Here is a 27,621-nt window from a genome sequence, read left to right as displayed (position 1 = left end):
GCGCTTTCTGTCTTTCCAAACAAACTGATCCGTAACCCTAACCCTAATTATGACCCAAAAAAACACGTACGTTGCCAAGTTCTCCCATCAAAAAGTGCTCCCACCGGAAGCCTTTGGGTAGACCTGAACTCCCTTTGGGAGCCTTTACGCAACCCAACACAGCAGGACTCTGCGCTTTCTCTCTTTCCAAACAACCCTAACAATAACCCTAACCCTAACCCTAATTATGACCAAAAAAACATGTATGTCTCCAATTTCTCCTATCAAAAAGTGCTCCCAATGGAGGGCTTTGGGTACACCTGAACTCCCTTGGGGAGCCTTTATGCAACCTGTAGTCTTCTCCTGCACTCTAGATCCTCCGCAGGTCTACCAGGGCCACCCAGTGCCCTCTACCTCCTCCTTCTGAATGCCTCCCAGTGTCCTCTAGGATGCCCTAGAGGCCTCCCAGGGTACTACAGGGTGCCCTACAAGCCTTCTCTTGAACCCTAGAGGCAAAATACGGACACTTCCTGGAAGCTAGAGGCCTCTGGAGGCCTCATAGGGCTCTCTAGTGCACTCTCGTGCACACTCGAGGCCTCCTGTGGTCCTCCCTTGCACTCTAGATCCTCTGCAGGTCTACCAGGCCCACCCAGTGCCCTCTAGCTCCTTCGGAATGACTCCCAGTGTCCTTTAGGATGCCCTAGAGGCCTTCAAGGACACTCTAGGGTGCCCTACGAGCCTCCTCTTGAACCCTAGAGGCAAAATAATGTGAGAAAAATCTCAATAATTTTCTTCAGACAGGATCTTCTGTGAAGCCATTTTATTCGCGATTGCAGTGGCAGGAGTCCTGCAAGCAGGAGCACACAGTAAAATTTTATCAAAACCTTATATTCCCTATTACCCGACACCTGATTTCTCCCCTATTTCCTCAGTGGCTGAGTACCACATGTTCACAACCTACTCGACACACTTCTATACCGTATATGTACAATTTGATTTGACCAACTGTTAATTTCTCCTTTTCCTTTTTTTTCCTTCTTCTCTTGTGACTAGAGGGTCCATGATTTTTGTATTTACTGACTTCGTACTGCTCATCCTGTTTTCCTTAGCTATCCTCCTTATTTTAGGACAGTGGGACCTTCCCCTTATCTGCTTAACATACTCCCCAGTGCTATGCCACACAATCATTTCTGAGTATGCAAGGTTAGTGGAATTTTCCACTGCAAAAACACCTTCTATTGCAAAAACACAACTTTGTTTCTCACAAGACTTCTTCAAGCTCCATGTTGAGTGGTGCCAAAAAGGACTGTGGCGGGTTGACCTCAGACAACAGCTAAACTGCTGGAAAAAAGGGATGCGTGGAGCCACCACGTCCTGAGGTTGCTGGTTATTCTGGCATAGGATATTTCCAACAAGCTGCAAAACCAAGGCAAAGTTGCCGAGTGGTGGTCGTGGAACTCTGAGTTCTGGTCTCTCTGGGGCTGCCTGGAGTTTTAGTTCAGCACTCTTCACTCAGGAGTCGAGATGTCACTCTTGCATTGCACCATACACCTAGCTGGAAATACGGAAAGGAACACCTGAGAGCCATCTGAGCCTTGGAAGGGACAGACCATAAATCGTAATCTTGCTGTTGTGTGCCGAAAGATGAGAGCCTGGCCTAAAATGTCATGGAGGTGTACAGCTGTGAATGAAGCTCAAGCTTTCTCATCATCTCTTTCCATTCATAGAAACACATAGTCTGTGCACCTCCAAAAAGCAAGCTCCAGCCAGTAGGAATTGCTTTGGGACCACCCAGCTGTCACACAACGAATAGCACTGCAAGCAAGGCTCAGCATGGACTACTGCCCTCCCAAGAGGGAAACCCTTTCTCTAAGCTGTCCATCACCTTTCAACCCCCGCTCGCCTGTTAGCCTGCTGTTTGACAAAGCCATCCTAAAACATTGACCCTCCAGTTCACAAATTAATTCAGTAGGAAGTCTTCAGAAATGTAGAGGCAAGGCTAAACTAATACAGGTTCTCTAAGGGCCGTGCTTCAGGGAGACAACCTGAGCCAGGATTTTTTATCCCATACCCAGAGCCAAAGGTGGATTCTCTCTCCCTTGAACGAGGCTGGCAGGAAAGTGAAGATGGGGACATCCGTATCAGCATTTGAAAAGGCTACTTGACCCTTTTCATAATCCAGAGAAATGCGAATCCTTCTTGGGATGCAGGTCAGTGGCAGTGGGGTGCATTCAGGGGACGTCAGAGCCCGAAAAACTTTGTCCAGCTTCACCACAGCCCAGAGCCCCTCCTGGGGGCTGAGTGGGATCCGTCCCTTCCTCTGCAGAGAGGCCCTGGCGAGTCCCACGCCCCAGCTCTTTGCACTGTCCACGGTGACCTCCCAGGTGTGCTGCCCAGAAGTGAAGCCCTCGTAGCCCAGCACACAACACCATGTATCAAACCTCTCAGGTCCTTCAGGCCGCTTTTGCCACTCTGCTCCCCATCTCACACCTTTACCATCCTTTGAGAGGAGCAGCCAGGGGTGAGCTGTGTCTGGATCCAGAGTCAGGTTTGCTAGGAGAGAGAGAGACCTGATCAGTGGCTTAGGGTGGAGATTGGGTTGGGGGTGGTGGCAGTGGTGGGGATGAACCCCACCAGGGAATGAACCCTGCTGCTAGGATGCACCCAGTCCGGGAAGAAGACTCTGACCCGTAGCAAAATGCCAGTGAGGTCATTCTCTTTCTGTCACTGCACTGTCTGTGCTGAACAGCACTCAGGGGACTGGGTATCAGAGAGGTCATTTCTCCTCCACCTCGCGTTTTCCCAGAAAACTGAAGTTTGACAACATAAACAGCATTGCTGGTCATGATAGAAGAACAGAAAGGAGACCAGGAGGTTGTACACTTGACCCAGTGGATGCTGAAAGAAAGAGGGTAAATGGTGAAAAGTGGAAAGAAGGAATGCAATTAAAGCTGGGAGAGGCGCAGGAGATACCATTTATTCAGAAGGTTAAGATTGCTCAATTCTGTGGTCAAGTTTCTGTTTCTCTGTGAGACAGAAGAGCAAAGAGAAGAGTGTGAGCAACATGAGTATCGCTGTGACAGTCATTTAGCTGGGTGAGAAACAGGTGAGAAACTCACAATCCAGCTGCCTTGGCCAGGAAGGATGTCCAACACTGAGCACCTCCTGAATGACAAGCTAGAAGCAAGAACAAGCAAGAAAAGACAAAGAGAGGAAGATAAAGGAAAAGTGCACAGCAAGAAGAAGAGGGGGCAAGAAAATGTTGACCCACTGAGAGGAGAGACGAACAAAAGCCTCCCTCCCCGGTTGGGCTTCTGGTTGGGCAGATTACTTGGGGGAAGAAGGGCCATCCCATAATCAATGTATAATCATCTCTGCTAGAAAAAGAGGAACTCGAGGATGGACTTTGAGGGCTTGGCTCAACGCTGCATTTTAGCGCTGCAAATGGATCTTAGAACCCCATAACTGAACCACCCCTGGCTCTTTTACATAAACCAAAGTACAATCACACCTGTCTACCCATTCGCACTTTGGGTCTACTTTCTTCCCCTTTTTCCCCTCTGTGATACCTTGCAGTAGGTAAAACTGCTTGTATCTGCATCCACCATTTCCTATTCTGGCTCCCAACCATCTCTCTTTGCCTGTGCAGAACTCTCAAGGCTATGTTTTCATCCCACTGTCTCCCAAACTCTTATTCTCTTGACTTTTTTTTTGATTCCCTTCTCATGGGCACTTGGAAATTAGATAGAGTTCAGCCATCCTATTCTTTGAGCCATGAGTCTTCCCTCTGCAGCTGGTGGGGAGGAGTAAAGCAAAAGATGAGGAGAGTTGGGCAGGGAAATTGGGATTGTGGTTTTTGAACCAGTGTAACAGGGGCTGCTCTTGAAGATGCTCTTGAATTACCTTTTCCTAGTTTGTCTGCAAATCTCCTCCACCCTAAAAATTAAAAAAAAAGATTCAAATGAGAAGTGACACAAACACAACTTGGTTTCCTCTGGACTAGTTTATAGCTATGTCACCAAATCAGTGGGCAACTATAAGGCAACAGGTGGATTCAGATTGTCTTGGGCTACACACTGAATTTACCTCTCTATCCATATGCATTTCCTCCTTGCCTCTTGAATTACCCTGACCAGACTTTGTCTCTCCAGAAAAACAAGTTACACTGCAGCAAAAACAAACACACAGAGCTAATTATAGTTCCTGTTTCTTACAATGGGCATCTGTGATCAAACTCCACTAAAAAATAGTAAAATATATGCACGAGAAGAGAGGAGAGCCTAGCTTCTGCATTCATCTCTTCTCTGAGTCACTAAATTAGTAGTATTTCCTCCAGAGCGCGTGTAAACCTGGTGAGACGCTCTACAATTGCCTTAAAAGAGGCTATAGCAAGGTGGGGATCGGGCTCTTCTCCCAAGCACCAAGTGATAAGGTGAAGAGAAATGGCTTCAAGTTGTGTCAGGGGAGGTTTTGGTTCTATATTAGGAGACATTTCTTTACCAAAAAGGCTGTGTAGCACTGGAACAGGCTGCCCAGGGAAGTGGCTGAGTCACCATCCCTGAAGTTTTCAAGAAATGTGTAGATGCAGAACTTCGTAGCATGGTCTAGTGGTGGACTTTAATACTAGGTTAAAGGTTGGACTAGAGGATCTTGGAGGTCTTTTCCAACATGAATGATTCTGTGATTCCATGAAATGGAGGGAGATACTGCAGAGACTAGCAGAGGACTATCAGATAAAATTTATCTGTACATCTCCTGTTTTCCTTGTTCTCGTCCCTATTTTTCCCTTTCACTCTTTCCACTCCACGAGTTTCACGCATCCAAGAAAAGAAAGCTCACTTCCTGTCTCCTCCATTCAGCATTTTCCTCCACTTGACAATGAGCAGCCCGTGATCCTGCTCACCCTACCTGGACGTGTTTGCTAAAGGGCAGTTTCTTTGCAATAACCCAAATTCTCCTCTCTTGCAACTTGGGGAAACTTTTACCTTTGATCTTCAACAGATAAGCAATGAAGCCAATGACACCAAACACTGTCAGGATCACACCTGGAACAACCACGCCTGGATAGGCTCCTTGTAAAAAGTCTAGGAACAAAAAAAATCCCAAGTTTACATTTTTTTTCTGGAAACAGTAAGAGGGATGGCTACAAGCCTATCGCTAGCAGATCGTAGTACATATCAAAGCAAACAGGAGATCCTGTTTACGGTACACCACGGTAAACGTACAAAAACTGTTCCACTTTTTAACTTGCAATGGCCCCACAATGCAAAGACACGTCTTGCACCAGAAGAGAGCTGAATTTAAATTTAAATTGTTATATTTCTCACCAAAATGCTGGAATTATTCAGGTGCCAAAGCGTTGATATTTTTGCTTTGCACAGCAAAAAGGAACCAATTAAACCTTTCTCCCCTTCCAAAACATGAAATTCCAGACAACAGGATCCAGGGCATCAACCCATTCAGAAACCCAGCTTTCCTCCAGTCTCACCATGCCTGCACTGGGGCAACTAACCTGACATTTGAAAAGCAGTTTCCTTTTCTTCATTGAGGTACGTGTTCCTCACCACACAGGACAAGTCCTTTGGAGTACTTCCCATGACAAGGAGGGTGCTCTGTGCTTCAAAAAGGCCCCTTGCGTCCCGGGATCGGTTTTCAGTCTCTGAAGGTATGTGCTGATGGCTGGAATCTCTCCACAGGACCTGGGGCTCTGGGTACCAACCTGATGATCGACACACAATTCTGATGCCTCCTTGGATATTCTCCATGGAGATATGAGGAGCAGACCCCATGGCTAGGATGACATTAAAAGAAAAATTGGGTTAAGCTATGCATGTTTTCAAAATCTAAGATCTACTTTTAGATTCCAGAAACCATCAATGGGGAGTTGCAACTATTTTGTGCAGGGCAGACTAGAAGAATAAGCTTTTCCATCTTATTCCAAGCCAGTATTAACCTACGGATAGCCTTTACATTTCAGAAGCACATGTGCCTGACGAACCTGTCACCTTCAGTTCCAGCCGAGCTTCTTTGTCGCTGATGCCACTACGAACCACGCAGGTGTACTGCCCCTCATCAGAGGGTCGGACAGCAGAAAGTCTCAAATCCATGCAGCCCTGGCGGATGCGGTGCATCAGCAGTTCTGTCCTGCCTCGGTACTCTGGAGTCTGCTCCTTGTCCTGGCCCTTCTGCTCGCAGTAGTGATGCACAAGTGACGAGCGCGGCATCCGGAGCCAGCTCACCTCTGAGGGCCGAGCGCTCGCCCCCAGGTGAAGGCAGCAGGGCAGCACAGCAGCCCCCCCCACAGCAGCAAGGACAGGGTGACTGGATGCTGGCACTGCAAACCCATCTGGGGAACGGCACCGGGGCGGAGGGGGAGAGAAAAGTTTAATTAGGAGCAAACCTCCAAGGAGGCTGGGTGCAGGTGCATGCGGCTTTCTTTATGCAGATGCAAACCATGAGCTAAGAGGAGGTACGGGGGGAGATGTTACAGAATGCAGGGCTGGACCTCTACGTTAGCCGCTATGGACTCACTGACCACCTGAGATTCATGGATTCAGGAGGGGCCTGTGGTTAAGTCCCCCGCTGAGGAAACCTGTGCCACCTCACCCAGCATCTCAGCAGGGTTTTGCTCTTTTGTGACCGTCCAGGAACACAACACTGTCCTGACCTCCACACTCTTGTGGATTAAAACAAAGAGATTGACCCCTGGCATGGAAGATATTTGGAAGACACTGGGGCAGTTTTGCTTGTATGCCTGCCCTGGTTTTACTGGGGAGGTGATAAGCTGTTTCAGTGAAAGGCTTTTGGCTCAGTAACTCACTCTCCCACCTGGCCTGACCACTGCATATAGACAAGTGGTGCAAACATCTGGTTGGTGGAAGAAGGAGCTGATTGAAGAGGCAAGGAAACCAGTTTTAATAACTTTAATCCCTTACAAAACATCCCTGACACGCATGCAGACTCATGCAAATACTCTTGGCACTTCTGACACTTGAATATATCCAGCCACCTGCCTGAGCTCAAAATAAATGGGGAGGCACATCAAAAAGCGAGCCAAAGATTTAGTCCTGGAGTTAATCTGGGCTGAGAGCAATCTTTCCATAGGAGCCTGAGCCACCGCATCGGGTGGGAAGCAGGACCCAGTGGGGGAAGCACAAAGCTGATCCGAAATGGGCAGAGAGTCCTACCTGCCTCTGGCTTGTGAATGAGGAGCATCGTGACGCACGTAACAAAGTAATGGAAAAACGAAAGAAAATGCATCTCTGCAAACGTATGACCTACAAAGGAGGAAAAGGGCAGGAGTAACTCAGGTGTAGAAGGAACACAAAAAACGGGAGACAGTCTGTAGGAAAGGGTGTTGAAAAGTGTTACCTGGGTGACCGACGGAGGAAAATCTTGCTCAGGACAGCTGGGCTGCTTCTGGGTTACAGCGAGCTAGATCAAAACACTTTCCTTTAATCTTCAGTTCAAATCAGGGCAGGCTGGAAGGAGAGCTGGGGGCTGCGTTCCCCCTCCTGGCTTCGCAGCCACTTGGGGTCCAGCAGCCTGGGCTGGTGCCGGTGGTGCCCCAGAGCCCCCCGAGGAGTCCCACGGCCACGGGGGCACCTGCAGCTCCGGGGGGGGGGACCCCACAGGCCGGGGGGGGCCCTGCACCTGCCCACTGCTGCCCCGGGTCCCGAAGCCGCGAGGGGGGTCGCGAAGCAACAGGAGGGTCCCGAAGGCACGGGGGGGTCCCGAAGTCACCGGGGGGGGGGGGGTCCCGAAGGCACGGGGGGGTCCCGAAGGCACGGGGGGGTCCCAAAGGCACGGGGGGGGGGGGGTCCCGAAGGCACGGGGGGGTCCCACAGCCGTCGGGATCTCGCAGCCGTGAGGCGCCGCCGCCGCCCCGGGCTCCCGGCCCGGTTCCGAAAGCGAAAGAGCCCCAGAGCCGCGGGCGGGAGCCGCCCCCCCGGCCCCGCGGCCATGGCTGCCGGCGGCGAGGCGGCGGCGGAGCTCCGGGAGGAGGCGACCTGCGCCATCTGCTTGGATCTGTTCCGCAGCCCGGTGATGTTGGACTGCGGGCACAACTTCTGCCGGGCCTGCATCGGCCTGTGCTGGGCGCGGGCGGCCGAGGCCCCCTCCTGCCCCCAGTGCCGGCGGGCTCTGCCCGGCCGGAGCCTGCGGCCCAACCGGCAGCTGGGCAACATCGCGGCCGGGCTGAGGCGGCTCGGCCGGCCCGCGGCGCCCCGCCAGGTGAGGGGGGGGGGGGGCCGGGGCTGCCTCCGGGGGCTGCTGCCTGGCCGCCTTCCGCCTCCGGGGAGAGCGCCCCGAGCCCTCCGGTAACCGCTTTGGGGCCCGGGCTCTGTCAGAGCCCGTGCGGCCGGGGGTCGGTCCGTGGGCTTCGTGGTTCTCGCCCAGGGAGGCTGGGGAGCCTCCTCGGGAGATGCCCAAAACCCGCCTGGACGCCCTCCCGAGCTAGGTGGTCCTGCTCGGCACAAGGGTTGGGCCGGGTAATCTCCAGAGGTCCTCCCCTCCAACCTCGGCCATTGCGGGGTTCTGCTCACAGCTTTCTCACGCATCGCTTGCAAATTACGATTGTGCATCTGCGCGCCTCCGAGCTTTGCGGTCTGTCGGCAAAAGGCCACGCTCCCTGCAAGGAGTTCACCCTGTGACTGCACCTTCTCTTTTCACTTCTTTCGACCTTCTCTAAACACTTACCAAGCTTTCATAATGGGAGCCTGTCCTCAGGACTCTGGCACATACGATGTTACGATTTGCTGTCCCAGTGGGCTCTCGGGTGCCCCTCGGCGTGTTGCTGTCTCCCAGACCAGGATGGTAACAGTGGTTTTAACAAGCCTTTAATATTCTATTGATTTACGGCTTCTCACTCCAAGGGAATTTTTTATCGCTCTGTGCTTTGCATTTGGCTGTCTTCCTCCCACAAAGCTGTTGCTGCAATTACTAAATCTATATGATTATTTAAGTTTAGATATCTCTTTCCTCTGTAGTGTTCCTTAGACATCCAGGATTTGTGCAGAAGCACAGCTTCACTGTGAGTCCAAACTTCCTCTAGTGGGAGACTAGGACTGCACAGAAGTTGCTTATTTTCTTTAAAGGAGGAGCAAAATGCGTAGCAGCCAGCACATCCTTCCCCCCGTTCCCACGGTAAGAGGCAGGAATCCCACGCACAGCCTCTCCCTTCCTTACGGTCCCTGCTAAGGGATGTGGCCACCACCGCCTGCACAGCACTGGCCCAGCACCCTGCCTGCCCAGCAGCTGGCGCCCAGCCTGGGGACTCATGCTGATCCCCCTGTGAGCTGGTTTGGGGGGACACACGCTGTTCCCACACCGGTGCTGGTGGCTGAGACCCCCCCCCAACACATACACACACACACTCCAGCAGCTGCCACCACAGCCCTGGAGCACCTACACCCCATCTAACTGCAGCAGCTGGCACCAAACCCACCCATGCCAGTTGCCCCAATAACTGGCACTTAGTCCTTAGCACTCATGCACCCAGGACAGACAGTGTGGTTATGCAGATTTAATAAATTAAAGGATTTAATTAGAAGACAGGACAGACTGCAGTGATCACATACAGGGCCCACTCAGGCTGGTGCACCAACCAGCCCAGTGGTACATGCAGCTGGCCCCTTTTATATCCTTTTCTGCCTGCTCCTCACCTTCTCCCTGCAGTTTCCCTCATCGGTTTGCACATTCCCACACCTGTGAGCACCCTGTGCCCTCAGGGCAGCACCCTCATTAGCTGCTAATTTGCGGTTTACCTGCCCTTTCTGGGCAGCCCATACCTTTGTGACTGACAAGGTTTGTTCCCAGTCCTTGTCTCTTAGGTGTGTCTGTCTGGTTTGTGTCTCTGGGTGTTCTTGCTTATGGCTTCCTGCTTTTCTTATTGTCCCCTTTTTGCATTGAAAAGGTCCTTGACCAGATACCCATAACGGAGCAGGTGCTCTCCTACCACATACCCTTACAGTCCCCAGTTCCATACACTTGCAAAATGGTACGTGACAGCACCATGCCTGCACTTAGCCTGCCCCCAACATGCATGTCGAACCCTAAACTCCGGGGGAGTTGCCTTGTGGGGTGGCAGGGACATGACATTGCCTTTTGCTGCCCTGTTTTGCTTTGAGAGCCATGCTCTTGGTTGTTCAAGCAGGCAATGAGGCTGACTCAATGCCAGAGGCTGCTTATGTTCACCCCAGGGAATAAGCTGTTTTCTGGACACAAGGCATACGCGTGTGTGATGGGGAGCACCTAAAGGATTTCTCTCCCTCCAGGAGCAAAACCAGTCCGAGCTAGAGAGTCTCAGGAGAGAGAGAGGAAAGCTGGAGGAACAGCAAGAGAAGGAGCGATGGATCTGCCAGGGCTATCTGGTAGGTGCACGGGGCTACCTGAGGGAAGTTTATTTGGGAAGGGTGGGGAAAAATTGATTCTTGGCCCTTGGAGATGGAATCACTGTGTCCAGCTGTTGGTGCACAATATGCACATCAGGAAAGTAAAAGATACTTTTAACTACTGCCCGTCCCACCTTTTAATTACTCTTTGTGGTCCCACCCTACTTTAAGAGGAGTGTTTCTGCTTATAAAGGACAAAGTAAAAGCAGAGAGGCAGAAGATTGCATCTGAATTCAAGCAGCTGCAGCAATACCTGGAGGAACAAGAGTGCCTGGTGATGGCTCGGTTGGGAGAGCTGGAGAGGCAGATTGAAACGAGAGTGAAGGAAAATGCTGATCAATTGTCCAAGAGGATTTTTCATCTGGATGGCCTGATCAGGGAGAAGGAGGAGTCTCAGCTCTCAGGATGCGAGTTCCCACAGGTGAGGTCTACTGAAACACCAGCACTGTCTTAACAAACAGCATCTGAGGTACCAGCAGGCTGGAAACACACAGCAGGCTAATTTTATGTAGATGCTGGTGTGACAGGAATGTGAGGATTGTGTACAGGATAAATAGCATTAAGCTGCTTCTGTCTTTCTCCCATCTAGGATACTGGCAACATTCTGAGCAGGTACGTACCTTTTTCTCCTGTATATTACCATACGACTTTGGGGGTGCAAAGATTCCTGCCCCAGAACAAAGCTGGATTCCTCACATGCCAGGGATGCCCCATAAATGTTCATATTTCAGTTTTCCAGAAGTTGATGAAGGGGTATGGCTCTGCCAACAAGGTCAATTCTTGAGGAAGCACTTGCAGAGGACATTTCATTTCTAACGTCTCTGGCTGCAAGCCTGGCTGTCTTCTCCATGACCAGTGTTCGGTAACACTAAGGCACAGAGACCAGAGCAAATGCAGCTTTGCTCTGAAGGGGCAGGGTGACTGAGGACACCATCACTCATAATAGGAACCAAATCAGCGGTTAGAGCATCAGGACGGAGCAGTGGCCTAGCCAATGAGACCTGCTGTCTCTTTTCTTGCTGTATTGTGTAGAGCTGAATTGGAATGAACTTTCTGGAGGTAACGGATCCAGCATCAGAGCCGTTCAGCTAGAAAAAGGTCTCTAGCCACTGGCATTAACAGGAGATTGAGTTGAAGGAGGAAGATAAATGCTGTGGCTTGTACATCTCCAGGTGCGAGAAGGGAAAATTCCAGGAAAAGGAGTGGGTGAGCCATGATCTGGAAAAGGCACCTGGTGTCTGCTCAGAAAAACCTCCTGAGCTAGAAGAGACGGCAAGAAAACTCCAAGGTACAAGGAAGGGACCCCAGGGAAGATCAGAGAAGTGTCCCGGGGTGGAAAGAGGGGGTAGGCAACGCCATGCAGAAGGGAGATCTAGCTTGGGTGCTGCTATGCCTCCTGCTCTAGACCTGTACTCCAGACCTGCATGGTTGGAAGTGGGTCAAGAATGTGAACAAGTCCCAGATGTCCCAGTATGTCCAAGTGAGTCTCAGCTCATGCTCTCCTAGTGGGGAGGCTCTTCCCCAAAGAAACTATTGGGAAGACTGTCAGGCAGACTCTGGCATTGTGCAGAGTAATTTAGGCTGCAGAGGACGTCTCTTAGAGGACCATGGAGGTCATCTAGTCTGACACCCTGATCAAAGCAGGTGCAACTAGGTGGGACTGATCTGTGTCTTCTCCAGTGGAGTTTTGAATATCTCCAAAGCTGAAGATCCCACAACTCCTCTGTACCCCTGTTCCAGTGTATGGCCACTATCAGTGACATTTTTTTTTAGTGCATCTAGCAAGAATTTCACATTCCAAGTTGTGTTTGCTGCCTCTTGTCCTTATCACTGTGCAGCACCAAGAAGAGCCTGCTCCTGCTGTCCCATTAAATAGCTATAGACATCAAAAAGATCTTGCCTTTACTTTTCTTAAGGCTGAACAAACCCAGTTCTCAGTGGTTCCCCATACATCATATTGTCCAGCCCAAACCGTCCTGGTGACCCCCTGGATGTACTGCGGTATGTCAGTGTCCACTTCATACTAGGTAGCCCCAAACTCTTTTTTGGTCCTGCTGCTTCAGGTTCTCCTTTCCTACTCCAACTGGAGAAGCAGGTGAGCACAGCAAGTAGTGCACGTGCTGGGGAAAGAGGGGTGTAGCATCTCTGCTTGCTTGCTTCCTGGAGCTGGTCTCCCCAGAGCACCTCCCAGTACTGGCATTATTATCCAGATGTCAGAGTTGACCTCTGGGCTCCATCTCCCTTTCAGATGCTTCAACGTCTGCTCTGGGGGAGGAAGTGGAAGAGTCACAGGGACTGTACACAAAAGGTGAGTTGTGCTGGGGAGCCTCTTTACATTAACCCTGGTTGCAAAGGGGGGGAGCAGTGAATCTTTGCGTAGCTTGGCTTGGGGTGCAGAGCTGCTCTCCACTTTGAGATCAGCATGTTCTGGAAGAAAGGTATTGCCTGTTTTCCTCCCAAGCCAGGACCAAACTTGTCCCCAGCATGGTGAAACTCCTCCCAGGACTGGTCTCTACCCCCAGTTCTTTGACCTGACCTCTCTTCTGCAGTGAACGTGACTCTGGATCCAGACACTGCTCAGTCATGGCTCATCTTATCAGAAGATCGGAAGAGTGTGATGCAGGGAGCCACACAGCAACACCGGCCTGACAACCCGGAGCGGTTTGACCCATGGCCATGCGTGCTGGGCTGCGAGGGATTTGATTCAGGGCGACCGTGCTGGGAGGTGGAGGTGGGCTGTGGGTCCTGCTGGGCTGTGGGGGTGGCTCTGGAGTCTGTGAGGAGGAAGGGACCGATTGACGTGAACCCCGTGGGGGGGATCTGGGCAGTGGGGCGGTACAAGGAGAAGTTCCAGGCTCTCACTTCCCCCACTCCCACCCCTTTCCTCCCCAGCATGATCCCCCGCAGGGTGCGGGTCTGTGTGAACCATGCGGAGGGGCGGGTGACATTTGTCAATGCAGACAACGAGGCTGCAATTTTCACTTTCCTGCAAGCCACGTTTTCAGGAAAGCGAATCTACCCCTGGCTCTGGGTGGGGAAGGGGTTCCAGCTGAAACTGTGAGGCTGAGGAAGTGCGGTCCTCTGAGGAGGCTGTACTGTGGCCACGCTGGCCTCCTGCACCCCCATCTCGCTAGCCCTTGGGACTCCTGCCCACTAGCAAACCTCCTACCGTGATCCTCAAAGGCAGTTGAACTCATCTGCCTGCCCGTGGAGAGCAGGAATTGCCTCTCTGGAGCAGAGGTCCGTGGGCTTCTCCAGTAGAGAAGGGCTCTTGGTGAAGAATGGCAATTTCTGGGGAGATTTCATTTATGGAGGCCTCGAGGGGGGATGAGGGGCATAGCAGTGGCATTGGAGTAGCTATTGATAGTATATTTTTACTTGAGGAGATAGGTAGATGGGCAAGGAGGATAAAAACTTGCTCAGCAGCCCACCTAGCCATGGGGAGATGCTCGCTCTTTAGCTCTGAAGCCCAGCCAGCCTCCATGCGTGGTTCCTGTGGTGGGCCTGATTTGATTTGTGATTTAGCTCACGAAACCACAAGTCAACATTCATTTTTTTGGGAGGTGCTAGAGGATTTACATTTCAAAATAATTTCATCAGTTGAATTATAATCACTGCTTTTCAACATATTAATGTACCGGATAATTCTTCAGTGTGTTTGACTACTTGATTCGTTTCCCTGGTTGTGATGGGGCTTTTGGAAAGAAAATTTAGAGGTTTAGATCTTCTCCAAACCATGGAACTACTACCAGGAATTTGCTGAAGTATAGGAAGAAACTAGAGGAATTGCTGTTTAGAGACTTGCAGATTTGTAGCAGTGCTGGGATTTATGGTGTTGCATGGTAGAAGCTAAAAATATAAATAATCACGAATAAAACAAAGTTATACAAATAACCAATAAATAATCAAAGTTCAAATGCTGGTCAAACAAACACGCAGCTAAATCACATCCCAGAAAACCTTGCTGGCAGATTCAAAGGGCTTTAAATGCTTTAGCTCCATCAGTTCCTGTTCAAAAAGCTGACATGCGAAAGGGAGGTTGGGTGCTGGAGCCTGCAGGAGGGACAAGATTCAAAGAAAGGCAAAAGGGAGCAATGCTACAAACAAAAACAGCCATGGACTTTTAATACAGTTTGTGAAAAAAGCGCTTGTGAAAGTCATGGCTTGCTCTGGAGGCTTTGCTGGTGAAGCCCCCCCTTGTACCTGCCGTGTGGTCAGAGGCCCTGCTGGCTTGCAGATGCCCACGGTGACCTGGATTTGGCAGCACTGCTGCTGTGGGCTTTGCTTCCAGCTCTCCCCACGCTCACACCGGGCTGCCTTCTCACTAGCTGGGGGCTCTCACTTTCCCCGTGATGTGCTTGTGGAAACGCAGAGCCATGGTCCCTGGCAGAGGTGAGCTCTCCTTCCCACGTGGGCACATCATCATCATCTTTGGCAGCAGGAGCTGAGGATGTGCTGGGAGGCTGCAGGGAGACCCTGTCCTTTCCTCCCAGGATTGGCTCCTCTTCTGTGCCCTGCCAGGAGCATGAGTTGCCCCTGCTTTTGGGGTAAGCTCCTTGGATGGTTGCTTTGCTGGACTTCTGTTCCAAAGATGCCTGGGTGCAATGGGGTGTCACCTCTCCCTGTGCAGTGCCGGAGGTCGGTGAGCCCATCCCCTAGCTCTGAGGCAGGATAACTCCGTCTGACCCCGTGCTGCGAGTCTTCCCAGCTACTGGAGTAGCTTAGGGAGACCAACACTGCTGCCCCTGCCTTGCTGCCACCGCAGCCTCCTCTTCTCCTAAGAGGAGGAGATAGCAAGAGAGGACAAAACAAGGTCCCTGATTGTGGGGACAAGAATGTCCTTTGAACACCATGCCCCAAAAAGATCTCGAAAAGGGAGAAGATGCTGGAATGGATTGACATCACTCTGGGCTCTGCTGTTCCTTCCCTCATCCCTACCTTCATCCCCTCCCACCCTTCCCTACCAAGTACATGCACGTGCAGGCTGCAGTGTCCCACAGGGCAGGAGAGGGCAGCTCAAACTCTGCCCATGAAGCAGAGCAGGACTTAAGCTCCTCCAGACCCTGCAGGTGATGGGGAGAGACTTGTCTGCTTTAGCATCTGTGCCCAGAGGTCCCCTTTTCCAGCTTTACCAGTGGTAACATAAGCTTATGTAGCTGCTGTCTGCACAACAGGCTGGTAGACCAAGGCTCAAACAATTTCCACGCTCTCAAAAGAGATTGAAGGCAGAAGGTACATTCAACTAAAGTCACAGCTGGATGTTTCAAAGTTGGGAGCCTCTGTCTCAGCTCGCCGGGATTTGATTTCCCATCCTGTGGAAGAGTCGCCTGCCCTTTCCTACAGGTCTGTGGCTCATGAATCCCACCCTAGTGCCATGCATCATCAAGACAGTTATCAGTAATTCTTTCCCAGCCACGATCCTTTTGGGTGAGATGTAATCACAGACCGGACCCCACATCGCAGTGTTGGTTGCTGTACACCTGCAGCTAATTAGTCTTTTAAAATTAGTCCCATGTCCCATCACTTTTGCAGCCCTCAGGTGGGATTCAGCTGAGTGCTGATACGGACTGCTTTAAGTCAGCACTTGTCAGACAACCTCCACAGATTTTCTTGGCTAATATTTAATAGTCATCTTGTATGGACATAGAAATAAAAGAAATAAAACGGCTCCTAGCAAAGGGGGGAGGGAGGGGTGTGATTCTGAACATTAACCATTTCATGGCAAACTTAGGTGGGGTGGAAATGAAAAGCAGTTTTCAAAGATTAGAGGAAACAACTTTCTGATTTTCCTGCATTCTCCAGGAAAATAAAAGTTCTGGAAAGGCCAGGTGGGCTCGCTGCAGCTGCTGCAGCTGGAGAGGATGTGTGTGCATCTTTAACAATCCTTTCCCGACATTCATGCGTTTTCTTGGCTCCCAGCAGCAGATTCTTGGCAAACAAGGAAGAAAGTTGAATTTCCTGTTACATCTCAGCCTTGACTGCTCCTGTTAACGAAACTGTGTAATAGATCGGTTTCTAGCAGTAGGATTTCCCTGAACAGATTGCTCCTGAGTTATTCCTGGGAGAGGCTGAAATTTTTCTGCACCCAGAAAATCTTTTTCTGATCTTTCTCAGATGAAAAATATTGACCCTATTGTTATAGAATTAGGATTTTTTTTTTCTCAGTCTAGCCCTAGTTTCACATCCTTGAAAACAGGTTATTTTTATGGCAAAACTTCTGCAAAGAAACATACTGCAGCTAAAGTCCCAAGGAGGCCGAAGGCTCCGTTAGCTGGTAAATGTTTTTGTAGATAAATTTTAGGGGAGCAGAGTGGAAGATAAAATGCTTCCACTTCGAACCGCCTTCCCTTTCCCTTATCCTTTCTATTTTGTCCACAAGTGGCCTGTGTGTTTTTGACCACCTGAAAGATTCTACAGGAGATGAGGAAAAGGAGACTGAGAGGAGGAAGAAGATCCAAGCCTGGCAGATCTATGGGAATTATCTGGCTCATGGGATTCAGACACCTTGAACGGTTTCTTGCTCACTTCCCTTCACTTGTCCCTACAGCTCTTCCTAGTCTTCTGCTGTAAGAAATGTGAAGGAAAACACATATGCCTAACGCAGATGCCGGTGAGAGCTGGAAATAAGGCAGGGAGAAGTTTGGGATGTATGGAGAAGATAAGTGTTATCATGAGGCCCAGCACCCAAATATGTTTTTATTTTTTGACTTAATCATTAAGCTTAATTAAAGAAAGCCAGACACGGTACTTGGCAACTTTTAAGGCGTTTGGACCTGATGCATTTCTCATGGCCTGGCATGGACCTGCTCTGCGGTGTCCCGGCACTCAACACCACATCTTGGCCCTGGGGCCACCTTGCACCAAGCTCCTCTGTGCCCCAAATCCCCGTGCCCCCATTGTCGCTGCAGTCCTCCTGTGGGGTCAAGTGGGACAAAGGAGCTTCTTTGGTGGTGTCCATCTCCAAGACCTTCCAGTTCTCCCATTCAGTGGCCAGAGGGACCGTGTGAGGAAAAAACAGCAAGGACACACGACGCTCCCAGCTCCCGGCACCGTGATCCAAGGCCATGGCATTCATCTTTCCAGTTCTGGTCATCCTCCACGTCAGGGGCACAGCCTGAGGCGTGAGTCCATTCCCACCCAGAGCCACGGGTGTAGCCTCTCCTCAGGACATGAAGCCAGGCAGAAAGCAAAGATCGGGGCTTCGTTTTCAGCATCAGCAAACGCCACCTGCCTGCCCACCAAGTCCAAAGAGACCTGGATGGCCCTGGGCACCTGGGCAAGGTGCAGGGGTGTCCAGTCAGGGTCAGTAAAAGCGTGGTACTGTCCAAACCACTGCCCCACGGCCCAGATCCCCTCCTCGGGGGTAAAACTGAGGACCCCCTTCCTCCTGACAGACTCCCGGGCGACCCCCGCAGCCCACCAGTCGCCCCCCTCGGCCACCTCCACCTCCCAGCAGTGCTGCCCCGCAGTGAAACCCCGGCCCCCCAGCACGCAGGGCTCCGTGTCGAACCGCTCGGGGTTGTCGGGCAGTGGCGTCCACGTGTCCCCGCGCCTCACGTCTCGCCCATCATCAGCCAGGATGAGGAAGGGGTTGGCAGTGTTTGGGTCCAGGGTCACATCCGCTGGGGACGAGAGGAGAAGCCGCTCAGGATGGGCAGCCCCCGGGGGTGCATCAGGGCTGTGCCCACCGCGGCAAGAGGAGGGATGGGGAAAGAACTGGAAAGGTATCTTCCCCCTGCCCGGAGATATCCAGCATGGGGTGGGAACCCTCTCCTTGTGCTGGACTGCCCCAGACTCAGTTCTGCCCTGATCCTGCCCTCTCCTGGACTTTCTGTATGGTCCCTGGCCAAGGGGACCCCGGTTTCCTGAAGGACCATGCACCTGAGTGTTGGGGTGCACATCTGCTGTGCAGACACCTGGGCCTGCGCGCAGGTTTCTGTGGTGATGCAAGAGAGAAACGGGCATGTGGGGGCACAAACCAGCACGCACTGTGACAGATATTGACCCCAAGAACCAATCGTCCCTGACCTCAGATTCCTCTTTGTCTCTGTGGGCAATGAAGAGAGCCAAGGATGGCAGCTCAGGTGTCTCTGGTGGTGGTGGTGGGTCTGCAGATAAGCTAGAGGGATCCAGCTGGGGACAGTGCAGCCACCACGTCTCAACCCCATGACAAGTCCTGGCTGGGACAAGCCCCAGGTGCTTCGACCCTAACTGGCTCCTCCACAGAAGAAGCAGGGTACAATTTTCTCCCAAACACGGCAGTTACCCTCTAAAAACTCACCTCTTCCACTCCTCTCCTCCACCTCATTGGCCAGGGTCTCCATCTCTTCTACCTCCATACTGGACACCAGCATTCCTGCAGAAAAGTAGCAGAAAGAGAGATGTATTCCTTGCCGAAAGGGGAAATTGCAAGACACAGAGACCATGTGAAGATGATCTGTTCCCTAGATGCAGAGGGAGTGATGAAGAAGTCACAGCTGGCACTCACCTGTGGGAAGGTAGGTTTCAGATGGGTCTGAACATCTTCAGTCTGCTCTCCACTCCCTTGACCCCAGCAGATCTTGGCTGGACTGGACTTGCAGCGTTTCCACCTCGTTCGACTGAGTGGGTCGAACCCCGGAGGAGCTGGATGGCCGGGAGAGCACCGCTGGGCGTCCGGCACCGTCTGCTCCCTGCAGCCTGCAGGAGCTGCCAGTGGTTACGTGACCTCATCTAACACTCGTTTTGCTCTTCTGCCTTCAGGAGTTCCCTCCCGGCGCTCCTGCAGTGCCCCTGTCCTGTTTGTGGAGACGCAGTTACCGCATCACAGGAATTGCCATATCTCCCCTCCCTTCGGCCAGCTGCGGGTTGGCGATAAGAGTCCCCTGTGCTGCTGGCAGAGGCTGCTCTGAGCCCTCCTGAGCCCAGTGCCCTGCGCTCATCTCTGGTGTGCTGGGGGTGTCCTGGGGACACCAGCTACAGATCAATGGCTGGCTCAGGCTGCATGCTTGGTGAGGGAAGAGGTTTGGCTCCGTACGGGCTTGCCCAGATTTGGGTTATGGGGGGAGATGTTTTCAGGGCATGCATTGCCTCAATTGCTCTACTGTTAAATAGGGGAGTGGGGGACAGCGGGCGCTGGGCTTTGCATCCCACCTCCCCTTTCTCCAGGCAGCTTTTCACATGCATAGAAGCAATGTGAAAAGCGTGGCCCCAGCCCCACGGGCACTCAGTCCGGGTTTCTCCTTGCCATCCTGCATGCTCCCAGCTCTTATTCAGGGCTGGATTAAAAATAATAATAATAATAAAAAAAAAAGTCCTCCACCCTTCACATGCTTCCTCTGAACCCCCCCAGGGCCTGCAACTAGCCCCCCAATTATTGTGAATTACAGAGCTGCTTTAATTATTGCTGCTATCGCATCTGCCAGGCTATGTCTCTGAATGCTTCGTTTATTGCCTCCCCCTTTTCTTTGCCATCCTGTTTCAACAAAGTCCTGGGAATAGCTGTTCTCACTCTGCCGATCGGCATGAATGGATTCATTTTATGTTATCATCTCCGTTGCAGTTTGTGAGTATGGCTTGTGCCTCTGTGTGTTTTGCTTCCCCCTGTCCCTTGTCACCCTTGGCAGGTCCCGGAGCAGCCCCACCTGCGCGGATGCTCTTGCCTCCGGGACGCTGGGGCTGGACCCAGCCAAGCCGAGCTGAGGCATGGGGATGCAGCCGAAGAGCACGTCTGGAAGGGAGTGTTTCCGGAGCAAAAGCATTGACAAAAAATGACCACATCTCTCGGTTACTTTCATTTTCCAGCGGAGGTGGCGCAAGAGGAAACGGGCAGCAGGCCGGCAGTGACATCTCATTGCGATTGCACAGAGAAATTGCTTCCTGCTCCCTGACGAGACCACCCGTCTGCTTCATCCCTTGCCAGCAAAGCCGGGACCGAGGGAGAGGTAAGCTCGGGGCCAGGGCGGGCTTTTCGGGCTGCTGTTGTCGTGTTCCCCTCCGGTCTGAGACCTCCTGCCCATCACATCCCCAGTTTGGGCTGGGGAAGCGTAGCTCCAGCCTCACGGGCACTCAGTCTGGATTTCTCCTTGGCATCCTGCATGTTCCCAGCTCTTATTCATGGCTGGATTAAAAAAAAGCAAAAAACAAACCAAACAAAAAAAAAAACACAAAAAACAAGAACTCCATATTCAAATAGCTGCTTGGTGCATGCTGCTTTGTGCACAAAGTACCCAAGTGGTATGAAAAGTTGTAGAAATTTCCCACATGGGGAAAATAGGAAAAGTTACAACATCTCCTTTAATGCAATGAAAAAGTGGCAAAGTCAGACTGATGATGTAAAATTGACTTCAACCTTGGGCATTTTAATCTTAGATTTTTCCCTGGATATTATAAAAAAGGTGCTGAAATCAGCAATAAACCCCTTTAAAAGTAAATTATTCCCTATAATATTCTGCCTTTCAAATCTGTTCTCGTAACCCTTTTGTTCTGCCTTTCTCCCTTAACTTCTTCTCCATCCCCAGGCTGAGCTCCAGAAAAGAGGATGGTCTTCGGCTGCCACCTCCAGTGCTCTCTGCTGGCTTTTATCCCCTACAGTTTGGTTTTCCATGTTTGTGAGCTTCAATCAGGTATGGATTCCCCTGGCTCCTGCTGAGCCTTGCGGTACTTGCTTCCAGCCTGAATACTTTCCTGAGCCACTCCCTGTGAATGGTTTAGCACAGAGCAGGGTCAGGTTGTGCAGAACCCTTTTCAGAACCAATTCAATAAAGGGAAAAAGAACACGAACAAAAAATCATTTAAAAACTGTTTGAGTTTTGTACGTGCACAAGTTGTCTGCTTTCTCCAGTCACCCACCTTCCAGCCACTACCTCCTTTCTCCTGCTGTGGTGGCTTTACCTCGCTGGGCAGCTGAACTCCACCACAACCGCTCCCTCACTCCCCCTCCTTAGAAAAAAAAAAGGGAGAAGAAAGTATGCTGGAAAGAAAAAAAAAAAAAAAAAAAAAAAAAACACTCAGGGGTTGAGATAAGGATAATTTAATTAAAGGGAAAAGGAAGAGGGGAAAAAAAAAAAGAAAAAAAAACAAGCAAAAGCCGCATAGAAGCACAGAGAGAGGACGAAACTGCTGTCTCCCCCCAGGCAGCATCTTGTCCCCTTGAGAACAACTCATCCTTTCAGGAGTTTGAAGACCTTGGGCAGAGCAGAGCAGGGGGTGGTGGCCAGGTCCTGCTCCCAGCCCTCCTGCCCAGTGCCCTGCTTCACCTGCTGTGGTTACCCTGCCACAGAGCAGCTCCGCTGGTTTTCAAGGCTGTCACCACAGCAAACTCTCATGGTCATTTCTTCTTTTTCTCCCAGCCTCGTTCAGCGTCAAGGGACCCCCTAACCCTGTGGCCATGGCTGTTGGCCAGGACGTGGTGCTGCCCTGCCACGTCTCCCCGGAGCAGAACGTGCAGGACATGGAGGTGACCTGGTTTCGGGAGCAATTCACGCCCTTCGTGCATCGCTACAAGGGGGGCCAGGACCAGTACGGGGACCAGATGGTTCAGTACCAAGGCCGCACAGAACTGCTGAAAGACGGCCTCACCAATGGCAGCGTGGACTTGAGAATTTTCCGCGTCCAGCTGTCTGACAAAGGGCTTTACACCTGCTTTGTCCACAGTGGTTCAGCGTACGACGAGGCTGTGGTGGAGCTGAAGGTGACAGGTCTGTAGTCTGTGTCCCTGTCTGCACTGCGGGGCTCTTCTCGGTACCTCTGCTTTGCTTCCTTGCAGCCAGTGCTCTTCTTACCTGTCCTTCATCCCAGCAGCGACTGCAGGTGCTTGCTTTAGGGCTTCATCGAGTGCTACAGTTGATAATGCTAACCAAGTTGTCTCAGGGATGTAAAACTGTCCACTGAGCAGCTGTAAAGAGCTCATGAGATACGTCCCAAGTGTTCTTGATCTTATTTTCTTAATATAAGTGGGTGTAGAAAAAAAAAAGTCAGCAGATAATAAAGTAGGAACGCCTTGTTTAATGCTTTTATATTTTAATATTCAGGCCTAAGGGTTGTTTTGTTGAAGTGGCAGCTTCCAGGGCAGAGTTTTGGGTAATATGAAAAAGACTGCAAGAGGGGTCTCTGTGCATCTCTCTGACAGCTGGTGATACTGGTTAAACTGCTGCTATGGCCCTGAATAAAATACGCATTTGCCTGTGTTGAGGCTCATCCCTTCTTGCCAGTAGAGGATCAAGCAGACCCCATTATTCCCCCCAGACCTGGCATCCCGTGGAACAGCTCCATCCGCACAATAACCCGGGTTCTCTGTTTTCCTGCAGCCGGCGGCTCCGCTCCACGCATCGTGCTGGAGCGCTACCAGGACGGGGGCATCCGCGTGGCGTGCCGCTCGGCCGGCTGGTTCCCGCAGCCCCAGGTGCTGTGGCAGGACCCCCACGGGCAGCACCTGCCCTCCCTCTCAGAAAACATTACCCAGGACGAGAGCGGCCTCTTTGCAACAGAGAGCATCCTCATCCTCACCAGGAGTGCAAGCCAGGAGCTGGCCTGTGTGGTCAGACCTGCCCTGCAGAGCCAGGAGAAGGAGTCCTCTTTCTACATATCAGGTAAGCAGAGGACAGGAGCGTCATCCTGGTGACGTTTCCAGGGGAGCGGTGCTCTTGGAGGTGCTGTAAGCAGAAAATTTGAGGATTACTCGCGCACCGGGTGTGAGGTGCATCGAGTGCATTTTGCATACTGCCAGTGCAAACAGCTTCCTTCCCCCTGTAGCTTTGGGCAGCATTTGTGAAACCTTCATCTCACCTGCTGTAAAATCCTGGTCTGCTGATTTGGTAAGATTTTCACAAGATCACGTGGCTTTCAGCTGTATTTTGGTTCATTCTTATATTGGGGATGAACAATTTGGGAGAATTTATTTCCCTGGCAGGCCAATACCCTTCCCCTGATGGCAGTGCTCTCTGCTGGAGTGTTTCTGTTAACACCTATGTTAGCCCAGGCTTTTTCTGCTCCTATATTGACCGATTAAATATACATATAGATAAGATTCAGAGCTGCTTGGAATAGGTTTGTATGAAATGGAAATAATCTGTGTTCTCTTGCTGCTTGCAGAGTAACCTAAGCCCTTTGAGGCTTTTATTTTTCAGATCCCTTTTTCCAAAATGCCCATCCTTGGAAAATTGGCCTGGGCGTGGTCCTGGTTGCTGTGTTCACTCTTGTCATCATCGCCGTTTATCTGTTTAGAATGAAAGGTATAGTCTTGGTACAGTGTTTGGGGCTGGGAGCTCTGTAACCCGTCTTATTCAGCCCCTCTGGTCCTGGCTCATGGGTAGGTTTGGGCTATGAGGATGGTCCTGAGCCTGGAGCTCAGTGACCCCTCTGGGCTGTGCCCCAGCACATAAATCATACAGAGGGATAAAGGACATGGAAGTCCTGATGTCTTGCAGAAGGGGCAGGGAGCCTGTGGGTCACCGAAGGCACTGCAGCACTTTTAGACCCCGCTGCCTTGCTGCCTTGTGTGTGGTTGTAATGCAGCTGTAGTTAATCAGAGCTCGTTGGAAGCGGTGATTTTTTAAATGATTGACATTTCTTTCTTCCTCTCTTTCATAGGACAGCATGAGAAAAAAATAGGTAAGCTTCACTTTCTGTTTTCCAGAAATTGGAAAATGGGAGAATTCCCTTCAATTGAAGACTTGATGGGACATATTTTAGGGGTAGTAGTGGTGGAGGCAAATGGGTTGCCTAGCAGCTGTAGAAAATTATGAAACTAATTTCTGGAATGATGAAACTACAAAGCTGTGAAATGGTGTTGTAATTTTAAGAAAAATCATGGCGGAACCAAAAAGAGCATGAACAGATATTGTATCAACAGAGATCTTTGCTTTGCAAAGGGCTCTCCAGGTTCTTCCCAATGCTAGTGGAAGCTCTTGGGGATCATGCATTTCATGTTGTAGGAGCACAGCTTTGTCTCAGCACTAAAACAAAAAATAAAACAAAACAAAAAAGAAACAAAAAACAAAAAAACTTGTAGGAACAGAATGATAGCACAGCATCACAGCAATGAGTGAAATTTCACCCCTGCTCCTCCCCTGCCCGTGCAAACCTGCTGGTGTCCAGCAATGCAGCAATGGCCTCTGCCCTAGGGACCTGGAGGAGTTCTTGGGCTGCAGCTTTTCCACCATGAAACAATTTTAGGCCCCTCCCTGCCCCAACAGGTGTATCAGTGAAAAAGGAATTGACTTTGGTGGTAATGCACTTTTCTGGTTTTGCTTTGCAGCAATGCAAGCAGCAGCACTGCGTAAGTCTCACTCCCTGTCTTCCCTGGTGAAATCCTCTGCAAAAACTTGTTATTCACCCTGTCGTTATGTCCAAATGTTCCTTTTAGGCAAAGACTTTGCTTCCCCAACCACCCAATAATATGAATATTCATTCTATTAAATTGTAGGAATTTTCTTCCTCAGCGACTGTCAGTGCTTTTTAACACCCTCATTTTAACTTAAGCAGTAAAGTAGCACTGAAAAGTTTGTGCTTTTTAAGGGAAGACTATGGAAACATAAGCCCTTGAGAATTTTGTTATCAAGAGGAGGATGGTTTGATTACCAAGGAATTAAAAAATAAGAAAACATTTGAAGAGGGAATATAAATATATGTTTGTTTGTTTTCAGCACATTACCAATAAATAGTCCTTTGGCTATTAAAACTGAGCTCTTGCTCGTTGCTAAAGTGGTGCCATCGCAGTTCGATAGGGAAAAGAAATACAGTTCAGCTCACTGGGGAATTAGGAGTCCTTGCGAGGAGAGAACAAATCCATGCACCCGCCTCTTCAGCACAGCTCCCTTCACCTATGCAGCCCCTTAGCTGGGATCCCAGGGAAGTGATCGGAAAGAGTAACTGGGATGTGCTTCTGTTTGCTGTTTAGGGGACCGTGCTGCTGAAATCGGTGAGTCTTTTTCTGTTCCTTAAAAAGGACTTCTTACTGACTGTATATTTTTAAGACGTGAAGTGAACCTAAGAGCAACTGAGAGTGTGGGGAAAAGAGAGAGTGAGGGAATTTAAGACCCCAAAAATGAAAGATGATTGAAAACGGTATGTGGGGTCGGGATGTGGCTGACAACAGTGGCAGGGTGAGCGTGCCAGGGGCTCCCTGCACACACCATGAGCTGATGGCAGCGCTGTGGGATGCATCCCCTGGCCGGAGAGGGACCTCTCAGGGACCTCTCCCTGCCCCGGGCTGAAGCAGGACCTGCACCGTCACCCGCCGAGGGCTTTGCATTGCTGGGGTCGGCAGAAGTACAGCCTCCTGCACAGGCAGGTGGTTGCAGAAGAGGTGATATCCAAACTGACATCCCACAACCCGTTTGTGCTGATTTATTTTGTTTTGCAGAGAGACAAGCTGAGGAGCTTGGTGAGTATCATTCTCCTTCCTTAGTAAGAGACTTTTCTTGGGTCATTTTCTCATTTGGGTGTTGCATTTATGGCCTGGTTTTGTTTTTTTCTTTTGGGAAAGGAAGAGGTGGCAAATGCTGAACTCATTTCAGAAACATTATTTTCCTTTGCACCGTATGTGTTTTTAAGTTACTTTTCTATACCAAGAAAAAATTGCTTTCATTTTACAAAGTACAAACAGAGCACAAGTATGTGTGTGAGGCCGGGCAAAGGGATTATATTTATCAAAATGTATGAAGCACTTCCACGTAACTAGACATTGAAGTTTTGAAATTACACACACTGAGATGACTTTTACAAATACAGCTACAATTCAGGAAATGTGCAATTACACCGGCATATCATTATGTTGAGCTATTCCAGTACCACGAGTGTGTTCAGATTACTTCTCATTTGTATTTTTCTTTTGTTTGTTTTTGTTTTTGTCTTTTGTTTTTGTTTTAAGAATGGAGAAGATACTCAGTGCCTATTGAAAATGGTAATTGAAGTTCTGTCTTCCAGGGGGCTGAATCATCTTCCCTGCTTTTCTTTCTCTTCCTGATGGCTCCCCTCCTGCAGTGACGCTGGTGGCACCAGGGATGCTTACTTTGCAGTGCAGCACTCAGTCCCCTCACTCACTTGGTGCATGTCCCACTCTCAGACAAATCTGAAGGGTCCTGGTCCTTACTGAGCAGCGCTGGCCATGCTTTAGAGACGCAAGGACTTCTTCAGCCTGGAGGTGTGCTGATGGTCCTCTTCCCTGTGTGCTCAGGGTCATCTCTCTGGTTCATTTTCTGCTCCTCATCCTAATGCCATCGCTTGTGCATCTTGCCATACCACAGCCAGCCAACTGTCGCCTGCACCCTTTTTCTTCTTCCTGAGGCAGCCTCAGCAAAGGCCTCTCCCGGGGCGAGCTCTGCCCTGACGTGTTGACTCCCTCTGTCCCACAGTGATGGTGGTTCTGGATTCAGACACAGCCCACTGCGACCTTGTCCTGTCTGATGACTGCAAGAGCGTGAAGCGAGCGGACAAGCTGCAGAACATCCCCAGCCTCCCTCAGAGATTTGACCCGTGGCGCTGCGTGCTGGGCTGCGAGGGCTACGCCTCGGGGAGATACTACTGGGAGGTGGAGGTGGAGGATGGAGGAGGATGGGCCGTAGGGGTCTCTCGAGAAGATGTGAAGAGGAAGGGCGAGATTCAGTTCAGCCCAGAGGAGGGCATCTGGGCAGTGGGGAACTGGGCAGGGCGGTTCGAAGCTTTCACGTCCCCTGAGCACACTCTCCTTCATGAAAGCCAGGCTCCCACACGGGTCCGGGTCTCTCTGGATTATGAAGTGGGCCGGGTGGCATTTTTCAGTGTTGATGAGAAGAATCCTATCTTCACATTTCCACTGACATCATTCGATGGGTTCAGAGTCCACCCCTGGGTCTGGCTGGGTCCTGGTACGTGGCTCAAAATGTGTCCCTGATGAAGGGAAGGGAGAAAGAGAAGGCTTCATATGGCACTGCCATAGTTCATAGACTCATAGCAAGATGGAGGTTGGAAGGAACTTGTAGAGGTTTCCACTGCAGTCTCCTGCTCACAGCAGAGCTAACTTCAAAGGTACTTTAGGTAGCTTTGGGCTTTGTTCAGACGAATTTAGTGTCTCCAAGGGTGGAGATTGTGTTACCTCTGTGGACCCAGGGCTGCACCTCTCTCATGGGGAAGACAGAATCCTTTATACAAGATGACTTTCCCTGATTGCAGCTTGTAACTCTGGCCTTTCATCCTCTTTCTCTACCTGTTGAGCAACACTTCCACTGAAAAGAGACACTCCCTCAGCAGGGACTGTTTGTAAAAAGTACAGAATAAAGTTATTTTAGCGGGA

The 27,621-nt window shown here is 50.7% G+C and overlaps 3 protein-coding genes across 4 annotated transcripts; 1 reads left to right on the top strand and 2 right to left on the bottom strand.

Moving 5' to 3' along the window:
• Positions 1-784: 784 nt before the first annotated feature.
• LOC308182134 (butyrophilin subfamily 1 member A1-like) lies at positions 785-10,246 on the bottom strand. Of its 2 annotated transcripts, XM_080566243.1 has the most exons (9): positions 8,677-10,246; positions 7,351-7,413; positions 7,167-7,256; positions 5,978-6,325; positions 5,492-5,770; positions 4,965-5,063; positions 3,883-3,915; positions 2,051-2,532; positions 785-1,534 (listed from the first exon to the last, which is right to left on the bottom strand). In XM_080566243.1, exons 3-9 carry the CDS (start codon positions 7,237-7,239, stop codon positions 1,478-1,480), a joined length of 1,371 nt encoding a protein of 456 aa, XP_080422369.1. In that variant the 5' UTR covers positions 7,240-7,256; positions 7,351-7,413; positions 8,677-10,246; the 3' UTR covers positions 785-1,477. The 2 variants fall into 2 exon arrangements, with proteins under 2 accessions (XP_080422369.1, XP_080422370.1); XM_080566244.1 differs by lacking the exon at positions 8,677-10,246 and having other exon boundaries at positions 5,978-6,313; positions 7,351-7,736.
• LOC308181899 (uncharacterized protein) lies at positions 7,817-27,621 on the top strand. Its single transcript, XM_080565694.1, has 17 exons — positions 7,817-8,211; positions 10,254-10,349; positions 10,564-10,791; positions 10,960-10,982; positions 11,543-11,658; positions 12,619-12,678; positions 12,920-13,427; positions 20,154-20,293; positions 21,701-22,048; positions 22,658-22,939; positions 23,477-23,581; positions 23,940-23,960; positions 24,607-24,627; positions 25,249-25,269; positions 25,714-25,734; positions 26,221-26,253; positions 26,705-27,621. The coding sequence occupies exons 1-17, from the start codon at positions 7,942-7,944 to the stop codon at positions 27,220-27,222; spliced, it is 2,811 nt and encodes a 936-aa protein (XP_080421820.1). The 5' UTR covers positions 7,817-7,941; the 3' UTR covers positions 27,223-27,621.
• Positions 15,976-20,138, bottom strand: LOC308182151 (E3 ubiquitin-protein ligase TRIM7-like). Its single transcript, XM_080566287.1, has 4 exons — positions 19,994-20,138; positions 18,859-19,147; positions 18,652-18,726; positions 15,976-17,992 (listed from the first exon to the last, which is right to left on the bottom strand). Exons 3-4 carry the CDS (start codon positions 18,722-18,724, stop codon positions 17,472-17,474), a joined length of 594 nt encoding a protein of 197 aa, XP_080422413.1. The 5' UTR covers positions 18,725-18,726; positions 18,859-19,147; positions 19,994-20,138; the 3' UTR covers positions 15,976-17,471.

Source organism: Anser brachyrhynchus (genome assembly GCF_964034855.1).
Source record: "Anser brachyrhynchus genome assembly, chromosome: 23".
NCBI lineage: Eukaryota > Metazoa > Chordata > Aves > Anseriformes > Anatidae > Anser > Anser brachyrhynchus.
The sequence above is the reverse complement of the archived record's forward strand: the minus strand, read 5'-3'. Positions and strand labels throughout refer to the sequence as shown.

Coding starts and splice junctions, on each gene's coding strand:
- LOC308182134 (XM_080566243.1), bottom strand. CDS start 7,239: ATGCATTTTCTTTCGTTTTTCCATTACTTTGTTACGTGCGTCACGATG. Junction 6,326..7,166: donor CATTCACAAGCCAGAGGCAG/GTAGGACTCTCT, acceptor GCCGTTCCCCAG/ATGGGTTTGCAGTGCCAGCA. Junction 1,535..2,050: donor GAATCCACCTTTGGCTCTGG/GTATGGGATAAA, acceptor CCGTATTTCCAG/CTAGGTGTATGGTGCAATGC.
- LOC308182151 (XM_080566287.1), bottom strand. CDS start 18,724: ATGCTGGTGTCCAGTATGGAGGTAGAAGAGATGGAGACCCTGGCCAAT. Junction 17,993..18,651: donor GGAGGAGAGGAGTGGAAGAG/GTGAGTTTTTAG, acceptor TCTCGTCCCCAG/CGGATGTGACCCTGGACCCA.
- LOC308181899 (XM_080565694.1), top strand. CDS start 7,942: ATGGCTGCCGGCGGCGAGGCGGCGGCGGAGCTCCGGGAGGAGGCGACC. Junction 8,212..10,253: donor GGCCCGCGGCGCCCCGCCAG/GTGAGGGGGGGG, acceptor CTCTCCCTCCAG/GAGCAAAACCAGTCCGAGCT. Junction 10,792..10,959: donor CAGGATGCGAGTTCCCACAG/GTGAGGTCTACT, acceptor TCTCCCATCTAG/GATACTGGCAACATTCTGAG.